Genomic DNA, 9,467 nt, shown 5'->3' with positions numbered 1-9,467 from the left:
CTACTGAAGACTGGTAAAATATAGAATTTCGAAACGAGAAATAAGTATTGTACGAAAATTTAATTAGAAACAAAAATAAATACACGATAATATATATATATATACTGTTGCACAGCAGCATTTTATAAAATATTAAAAATCCAGAATTGCTACAAAATATCTATCATAAATTAAATATAAAAGTAGACTACAAGTCTTATTTCTTTTTAAGAAATAACAGCCCACTGGATAACTGTGTAATAAATAAGATTCCAGTCATCTCATATATTTTCTATGACCTTTTTCAAATCAACAAACATATTCGGAATATAATAATTTTAACAATAAAATAAATATAATAGGAGGAGTTCTTCAGGTCACACAAATTAATTTTATTGATTTGCACACTGTTAACTTCCAATCTTTGAGTAAATTTTCCCGTTGCTGGTTTTTGTCATCGGTTGATTTTTGTAAATTTCAATTTCCTCATCGCCGTCGGTGGGCGTTAAAGAGACCTTCTTTTTATTCGGTCTTCCCCATGTAGGATTGACTGCGCAAGTGCATGGCGAAGGTCCTTCGTAGCGACTGTAAGCCATTGTTGAAGATTTGGTGTATATTAATCCCAAAACCATATCAGTAACAAAGCTTATTAATTTCATATCGACCTAAAGCATAAAAGACCCAAATTAGAAAAGCACATATTTTTTACATAGAAGACCTCAAAATTTTGATTTCTAAATTTTAGTTTATATTTTGTTATATAATATTATTACCTGTATATGTGATTCATAGGTTTTCGGGATATCACTTAACATAAAAACTGCACATAACATGAAAGATGTAGCCAGCGTCAAGGAATGTAAAAAATCCTAAATAAAAATAATTCAAACTGTTATATTACAAAATTCGTAATCATATTACTTCTAAATACAACAAAATTCAACGCTTCAGATATTAGGTTTTACTTACTCCAAAATCTAGATTCCATTTTTTAATTGGTTTTCGTATTCTTAAATTTTCAAAGTAAGCTTGCTCCACCCCGTCACAAACCATACATAAGTTAGATAACTTCTCATTTGATTTTCTCTTGTTTTTTCTTACAAATAAATACAATAAAACCGCAGTTGAAATAAGTGAAGTCCATAAAATCGCTCTGTGTATATCGAAAGCTGGAAATCCGTCAGTACGCCACGTCACTTCGATAGAGCCAAGATAAATAAATGTGGTCTCGGTGGCTATAATGTCCAGGATTATGAACGTCTAAAAGCATTAAAAATGGTTAACAAGTGTCGACGTTAATGTTTTAGTGGGTTAGAAAAGATTTATAAAGTTAAACCAACAACGCATTTCAATAGAAATCTATAAAATTCTTTAAATTTTCAGATATCCTTAGTGACGGTACAACCTCTGTCGCCTGCATGCATGCAGTAGACAACTTGTTCTGCTGTTTAGAAGCAGTTTATGCATTGTATAATATTATTTTCTCTTATTCTTTACTGCATAAATGTACATAGTAAGATGCATGTTAAAATTACACAAAAATCAATTATAACATGACTAATGAACTTACTATTTGAACAACTTTGAGGTAGTATGTCGACTGCTTAAACTTTCCGTTACAGCACATTGAAGAACAGCACAAACAGCAAATATTTTGACAGCACTTCATGACCACAGTGTATTATGTTTGATAGTTAGTAGATAAGATTTATACAAGCTTTTTTATATTAGCTCAGTCTGTCAGTGAACACATTTTTGTTTTGTACCGACATAACTCTAAACAGACGAATGGCTTGTTTAAGTAACTTGAAGCTATGCTTATGCGCTTAAACATTAAACCTTAAACTTTAGAAAATTTAACACTAATATTTAGAATCATTAACCAACTCCAAGTTAGTGTCAGTTCAAAATTCTGGGTTTTTCCATTAATTTAAAACGCACTAAACGGTTGATTGACTTCTTGTAAATAGAAAAGCACAAATGTAAAACTCAAAAGCAGAAAAAAATATTTCTGCCGTTGTGGGTATTGATGCGATAAAAACACGACTATTCATGTTAAAGTCACGCATTACATTTACGAAGTTTACTTTTATTTTACAATTTAAGTTAAACATAGAAGCTTCTGTACCACGGCCTACTTCATTTTTAAAGTTTCTAAGCTATAATTAACGGTTGGTTATGATTTAAAATCGGCTCAAGTAACAATTGCTAGGTGAATTCTTTTGTGCTGAAATCAACAAAGAAATAGTTTCTGTTAGCCACTGCTCTAACCATAGCTACGTTCCGTAATTACATAGAAAACTTTTAGACAAATAAAAATTACTATATCGTGATGCTTAAAGCAAGCGACTTAACTGCTTTTATTGTTTTTTTAGTAATATCACGTGGAAAACCATTAAAACATTGCACAAATTTACAATTACTTGAAATCTTTAACTTTAGAAAATCGAACTAGTTTTACTTATAAGTAAAACAGTTTACCACTAGGACTAAATCTTAGTAGTTTAGGATTTTGTGAAACTAAAATGTAGTTAATGTTTAACCATACCATAAGTAAACAAAACATTTTTAACCGATTTTTACTCTTAAAAAACAGATTTAATTTCTAGCTTTTTGCATATATTATATCTAAACGACATATACTCATAATAACAGTGCCATACATCGGAAAACTAATATAATTAATCATTTGTGTATCTGCAAAGTGTGGCATTATACGGGTAATAAAACGGCGTCACTATATCCCATGCGATTCAACAATACTTATTAAATCATTTCGATATTAATATCTTTACTACTGCCTTGTTTAGTAAACATGCAGACACTATTCATTCTAAGTTTACCACGATTTTAATTATGCGTTTACCGATATTGTCACGAAGTAAGCGATGCCTAATGTGACGTGACAGTAAACGAAGTGAATGCGCTTGTTGATGAATGGTACTCGTGAACGTACCACGTAACCGAGTTGTCACTTGAAATCTCATAACTTTCATTAAATCGCGGAATATTAAGTCGGACAGGAATTTTCAAGTGCACTGCAAGTTAAAGGCCATGGTAAATTTGCCAGAATCGAATAATTAAATGAAAAACAAAACCTAAGTAAAATATTACCAAAAATAAATGGTATCAATTATAACCAAATACCACAGATCCAGACACATTGGTAACAGATATCTTATGGCGTTGTTCTTAAAACAAAAACTCTGTTGTCGGTAGACCCATTCAATTTTTTGTAGTTGTTCTAACCTTATGACATCACAATACACAAACGCGTGCCCCTAGAATAACAATCCTGCAACTCGATACCAGAATTCACTCATAACGTGAGTCTCTCTCGCACAGCACGTTCCTGACCGAGAGCTGGATTATTACGTCACAAAGTGGTATGTGATGTCACAATTTCGATCACAATGCTCATTGTTTCTTGTGCCTTCATTTAACTTAAAGCCTAGATTGTGTTTAGTTGATATATCAGTCTGGGATTGTTACTGTGCTAGTTAGTCCTAGAGCTTTGTTTATTTAATCATAACAACAGCTTAATGAGAAAGTAAATAAATTAAGCAGGATAGGTGAATTGAATAAACTGTTGGGTATAAGGCTTTAAAGCGAAGTATTTAGAAAAAAAGGTGTTGAAATCATGTTTTTTTTTGTTTAGTTTTTGTCCTTTTCTGTGAGTAATATGTCGGATTTATTTTTACCCCCGATGGGGTTATTACCCCCTGGTACCCCACATGAATCGACCCCGTTTGCAAACGACCTTGATTGCTCTATTTTGTCGCCTATGACGTCACAAAAGTACTCGATGTATGACGTGGCAGCGGAAGATGACCCAACTATTGCTTGGGTCCGATCGTTACCCTCACCAAGTGGGGGTAAATCAGCAAAAGAAAACCCTAACCCCCACGAAACTAACATGTTTGTAAATAGCAGTCTTCCCGACCGGCCCCAATCTCGGTTTTTGGAAACCCCTCACCCCATTTTGTTTGACAGTTATGGGGCGAAAGATATAAGAAATATGAATAAGAACTTGAGTGGGGAACACTTGTTCAGAAAAAATTCTACAAGTAAAATAGAAAAAATTCCTGTTAAGTCATCTGCGTCACTTGGACACGTGACCCAAAATCACCTGATATCCCAGTCACGTGACTTAGTTAACGTCCCCAACCCAAAAAATAATCTCAAATCAAGTCAGTTTTTATTTTTCATTCTCTTGAATAAAAACTTAATTTGTAATAAATGAATATGTAATTTTATGCTTGATAAACAATTTTTGTTATTTACATTTAACAAATAGTTAACTAAGATAAAAGATAAAAATAGACCAAGATGTTTGCTTTAGGTAATATCATTTATCCATCGTCTCACACTGCAATTAATTGCTAATTAGTTTGGTCGAACTGTTGCTAAAACTTTAAATAGTCTGTTATATTGTGTTTTTTGTTAGATTTTGAAAACAGAAAACAATTAGAGGTACAAATGGAAGCTACTGAAAAAGTAGGAAAAATTATTTTTTGTATTGTAAAAAAGTGTGTGTACTATTTTTGAGTTTAGTGAACATTATGTTTTTTTTTTCATTTTAGAATCATTCCTTTTCGGAAAACATGCCTTCGACGTCACGTGACTCCGACGATTTTAATTTACAAAACCTAATAGGTTCCAACGACAACAACGAATACAGTGACACGTTTGGTCATATCCAATCTATTGAAGAATTTACGAGCGACCTATTTGACACTTTAGAACCACGTCATTCCGGGATTCCCCAAACCAGAGAAAATGCTAGTCATAACCTAAATGAGAATAACCAAAATTCTATTGAGTTTTACGAAGAACTTGACCAATCTATATCGAATCAACAAAATATTGATGCGTCATCAAAAAATTGTGACGTCATACAAAATACTCAAGTTCCAAACTTGAAAAGTAATCATGGAAGTTCAGACAATGCTAATAATGACGTAATAATTGTTGAGAACGCAACAGCGACAATCAGCAAAAACAGAAAAAAGGAAACCTCAAGAAAAAGAAAAGTATCAGAAAACATCAGTCTAAATCTAAAACGAATTCAGCCAATTAAAGACTTGGTTGACGATGACGTCATACCGACGACTCCACTGAGAGAAGATTTGGGGTCGGTTTTGTTAACCCCAAGGTCAGAAATCAACGAGGAAGATAAAAGGTGAATTTTTAAACTTTTTATTATAAGTAAAATCTAGAAGTGGGCAAAATGTCAAAATGTCAAAAAATGTCAAAAAGTGAGTGTCAAAATTGAATCCTTACAATATTTTTCATTTTTAAATATTAAAACAGCAAAAAAATCAATTTACCAATAAATTGTACTCCTTTTTTTCTGTATTATGCTAAAGCTGTTAATCTATTTATTTTAATATACATTATATAACCTCAAATTCCTTGTAGATCTGCGTCAGTACGTAGTGCTTGTAGCAGTGTAACCAACGAAATGGCAATAGCTCGAGAAACAAAAGTGCCAGACAAGAAGTTATTAGGAGATATTGTGAGAAGATATTTACGAAAACGCGAAGACATGAGAGTTGTAATCTTACATGCAAAGGTCGCACAAAAGTCGTACGGAAGCGAAAAACGGTAAAACTACAAAAAAATTTCTAAAATTAATTTTATTCAAAAAAATTCAAAATTGTTTTTTTATTTTTGAAAAAAATTTTTTAAATTTCTTTTAGATTTTTTTGCCCCCCGCCTTGCGTTCACTTACTTGGAAGTGGATGGAAAACTAAACATCGACGCAGAATGACGTCAGCGCTTTCGTCACCAGTTCCATCTCCAGGAGGCAATACGTCATCGTCGTCAAGTAGTTTAGGGGTAGCGGGGGCAACAGAAATATGTCTTTATATGGGAGTCGGGGGAGGGGAGAACGAATTACAACAAATCACACTGGATTCACCAGAAAAGGTAAAAAAGTTTTTTAAATTAATTTTCAGAGAGAATATTTAAAAAAATATTTTAAAGTTTCCAAACACAATTTCTTTTATGTTTATTTGGTTGAAATTTGCCAAATTCGGCATACATATTTTAACAAACATATTAAAACATAAAAATTTCTGTTTACCTATTTGTATTATTTATAGAATTACGCTGCAGCCAAAACTCTACATACCCCGGATTCCGACAAACGAAAACATTTCGAGATTCATGTTAAAATGTTTTATGGTGACGGAGCCGAAATAGGATTATTTCATTCTCAGAGAATTAAAGTTATTTCAAAACCGAGCAAAAAGAAACAGTCTGTCAAAAACACTGAACGTAAGATTAAGATTTTAAGTTTTTAGTCGTTATATTTTAATCATTTTACTTAACTATACTGTTATATAAACCTATGTCTCATAAGTTTTTTACTCAGATTTTTTTTAACAAACAAGTAATTTTATGGAAATATTTTATTATGATTTACTAATGTTCTCCATTTTAGTTTGTATTCCTTCTGGTAGTAAAGTTTCGCTGTTCAATCGACTTCGCTCTCAAACAGTTTCAACAAGATATTTACACGCCACGAGGGAGGGCTACAGAGCAAGTGCCTCGCATTGGGGATCCTTTGCGATTCATATTTGTAAGTTTCATAATAACATACACTTGAAAAGTAGGTTGTCAAAACGTTGTGTAAGTTGCTATGGGTTAATATAAACAACTTGCTATATGTATTGCGACCAGAATCATTTTATATTTAAAACTTCTTTGTTTAAGTGGATGACGATCACCCGGAATCGGATGTGTTTTCAGCAGAGGATGGATATATTCATTATGGGACAACTGTTAAACTCGTTTGCACTATTACTGGTTATTCACTGCCTAGACTTGTAAGTTAAATACAAAACTTAAAAAAAAAATGGCATTTTTCTTGTACATAAAATTACTATAAAAATATAATAAATTGGTTACACAATTTAATGAAAGTTTAATTACAATAAATTGTTGTTGCATTTTGTTTTATGTATATACCTTTTTTGAATATATTTTGTATATAGATAATACGAAAAGTGGAAAGACAGAAGGCCATAATGAACAGCGACGAACCAGTTTCCCAGCTTCACAAATGTGCTTTATATCTTAAAGATACTGATCGACAATACATCTGCCTCTCACAAGAAAAAATTATAGTGTATAAGGTAACTTATGTATTTGCATTAACTAAGCTATAATTAAGCTACAACTGAAAAATTATTTTTATTTTAAAAATTTATACCAATTTTTCAATATTTTGGGAAAAATTATAGGCGAAGCCTTGCCCTAAATATTCAAATAACGATGTTTTGACTGATGGCGCTTGTTGGACAATCATATCTACCGAAAAGTCAGAATATTGTTGGAGTGATTCTGCTTTTAACCTGGTTAATAACGATCCTGTAACCCCAGTCCCTGTTGTTAAAAATTTGGAGGTAAATTTAAAGCTGTAACGGTTGTTTTAAAAGAACATTTTTAATGGACTTATACGTCAATACAGAAAAAAATTTAAATCGTTTGAACATCATTAACCAAAAATATAACTGAATAAAATCATAAAACTAGTACTCAAATATAATTTTTCTTTTGTTTTTTAAATTTGTTGTTTATTACTTAGATTAATGGGGGTGGGGCAATGGCCATGGCTGAAATTATTGGAGAAAATTTTAAACCAAGTTTAAAAATATGGTTTGCAAATGTGGAAAGTGAAACCTATTTTAGGTAAATACTTTTTTTAATATCTTAAACCAATTATCAAATTGTAAAAATTTAAGTTAACAGAATATATCTTTAAATTAAGAGAAACTATATTGTAATTAATTAAGTTGTGATTGATTTTTAGATCAGAAGAGTGTATGGTATGTATGGTGCCAGAGATTTCAAAGATCCATCCCGGTTGGAGATATGTAAAAAAGATGACCAAGGTTCCTTTACTATTAGTTAGAAATGATGGAGTAATATACCCATGCGGTGTTAACTTTTACTATACACCCGAACCGGGCCCTAACGCAGAAAAGCAGCCTTCTATAAAAGAAATCTTAAAAAAGCGGTCGTTTTTACAATTCGAATAGGTAATTTAAATATTTTTAAAATGGGCTTTGTGTTGTCTGTTTAGTAATCCATGTCATTCTTTAACGCATTTTATTTTAGGTTCAATTGTCTATGCTTTTGGTGATCATTGTGGCAGACAAAATAAGTACAAAAAAATAGAAAAATACACTTTTAATCTGCAGTATTGAGATAAACAATTTAAACCTCATATGACTGAAATCCACAATACAATATGGCTTTAAAGTACATCCGCGCAAAAATTGTAATGTAAGTTATTACCTTTTAATTAATTGGTGCAAACTATTTTGTTATGTTTTAGAAATCAATTAAAAGTTTAAAAATGCCATTTTCCTAGCTTTTAGTTTACATTTTTATTTTTGCTTCAACCTTAATGATTTTGTGAAACATAAAAATTAGCAGCTGCGAAGATAAAACTCGAAGGTTATATGTCAAGTTTATGACCTATGACTTATCATTTTTAATAGTTGTATGTCAACTAGGTAAAGATATATACAAAAAAAAAAAAAAAAAGGTTTTAAACTTTTACTAAAATTGCTGTTCTATTTATTATAGATTCAAAAATCCATTACTTAGGACAAGAAACGTAATATGCCTGGAATCAATATCAAAAACATACATTTTTCTTGCTTGTTTAGCTTTAAAAAGCAAATATAAACTTTTAAGTAATCTTAACATTTTGTTTTTATGTGATAACACGTTTTCTATGCAAATTGTAACTGGTAGGCTAATTTTCGTTAATTTTGCAATCACTTTGTAAACAGAAAATGATAGTAGGTTGTTAAAACTGTAAGTAAGGTAAATGTTTTGTACGAAGTGTGCGTATTCGGAATGCAAACGAAGCAAACCCAACTACATCGTAATTGCTAAGATTTCAAAAGTTTAGCAAAGGTTTCCAATTAGAAAACTAAATAACTCATTTTACGGCACATATCAGTTACAAGTTTTTACGGCACATATCAGTTACAAGTTTTCATTTTACGGCACATATCAGTTTCCAATTACCGTGTTTACAAAATATTTTTCGAAAATATTAATATTCATAAAAGTTATGAAACTTTTATTAAAAATTTATGAAATCTCAAAACCTAAAATTTTGTATTTTATTAGACGCGCATTGGCCTAACTAACATTCAAGATAAAACATTTCGCGAAAATTTTCAGTAAAACAAAAGTTTGAGGTAATTTTTATTTTGGGTTTAATTAGGTCACGTGATATTTTTGGCCAATGATATTGCGTACAAATTTTTTGAAAAAAAAATAAAAAATTTTAAGCCGAAAAATAATTGTTGTGTTAGAACCGCACAGGTCCAATTACCGTGTTTACAAAATATTTTTCGAAAATATTAATATTCATAAAAGTTATGAAACTTTTATTAAAAATTTATGAAATCTCAAAACCTAAAATTTTGTATTTTATTAGACGCGCATTGGCCTAACTA

General features: G+C 31.1%; 2 protein-coding genes across 2 annotated transcripts; one reads left to right on the top strand and one right to left on the bottom strand.

Annotated features, from left to right (window-relative positions):
- Positions 1-58: 58 nt before the first annotated feature.
- LOC145763379 (uncharacterized) lies at positions 59-1,893 on the bottom strand. The gene is made up of 4 exons (XM_082574816.1): positions 1,550-1,893; positions 949-1,239; positions 753-848; positions 59-644 (listed from the first exon to the last, which is right to left on the bottom strand). The coding sequence occupies exons 1-4, from the start codon at positions 1,646-1,648 to the stop codon at positions 390-392; spliced, it is 741 nt and encodes a 246-aa protein (XP_082430942.1). The 5' UTR covers positions 1,649-1,893; the 3' UTR covers positions 59-389.
- Positions 1,894-3,642: 1,749 nt separating this feature from the next.
- LOC145764130 (suppressor of hairless protein-like) lies at positions 3,643-9,026 on the top strand. The gene is made up of 14 exons (XM_082575720.1): positions 3,643-4,169; positions 4,427-4,476; positions 4,563-5,161; positions 5,401-5,586; positions 5,682-5,910; positions 6,087-6,261; positions 6,428-6,565; positions 6,700-6,812; positions 6,981-7,121; positions 7,230-7,391; positions 7,574-7,677; positions 7,799-8,027; positions 8,107-8,274; positions 8,581-9,026. The coding sequence occupies exons 1-12, from the start codon at positions 3,662-3,664 to the stop codon at positions 8,025-8,027; spliced, it is 2,634 nt and encodes an 877-aa protein (XP_082431846.1). The 5' UTR covers positions 3,643-3,661; the 3' UTR covers positions 8,107-8,274; positions 8,581-9,026.
- Positions 9,027-9,467: the final 441 nt, after the last annotated feature.

This window comes from Corella eumyota, chromosome 1, assembly GCF_963082875.1.
Source record: "Corella eumyota chromosome 1, kaCorEumy4.1, whole genome shotgun sequence".
Lineage (NCBI taxonomy): Eukaryota > Metazoa > Chordata > Ascidiacea > Phlebobranchia > Corellidae > Corella > Corella eumyota.
The sequence above is the reverse complement of the archived record's forward strand: the minus strand, read 5'-3'. Positions and strand labels throughout refer to the sequence as shown.

Bases quoted from the DNA above. Each gene is read 5' to 3' on its own strand.
- LOC145763379 (XM_082574816.1), bottom strand. From the start codon at position 1,648: ATGAAGTGCTGTCAAAATATTTGCTGTTTGTGCTGTTCTTCAATGTGC. The intron at 1,240-1,549 runs GTAAGTTCATTA...TAATGCTTTTAG, and splicing joins ACCTCAAAGTTGTTCAAATA to ACGTTCATAATCCTGGACAT. The intron at 849-948 runs GTAAGTAAAACC...ATTTTTATTTAG, and splicing joins AATGGAATCTAGATTTTGGA to GATTTTTTACATTCCTTGAC.
- LOC145764130 (XM_082575720.1), top strand. From the start codon at position 3,662: ATGTCGGATTTATTTTTACCCCCGATGGGGTTATTACCCCCTGGTACC. The intron at 4,477-4,562 runs GTAGGAAAAATT...TTTTCATTTTAG, and splicing joins AAATGGAAGCTACTGAAAAA to AATCATTCCTTTTCGGAAAA. The intron at 5,911-6,086 runs GTAAAAAAGTTT...TATTATTTATAG, and splicing joins CACTGGATTCACCAGAAAAG to AATTACGCTGCAGCCAAAAC.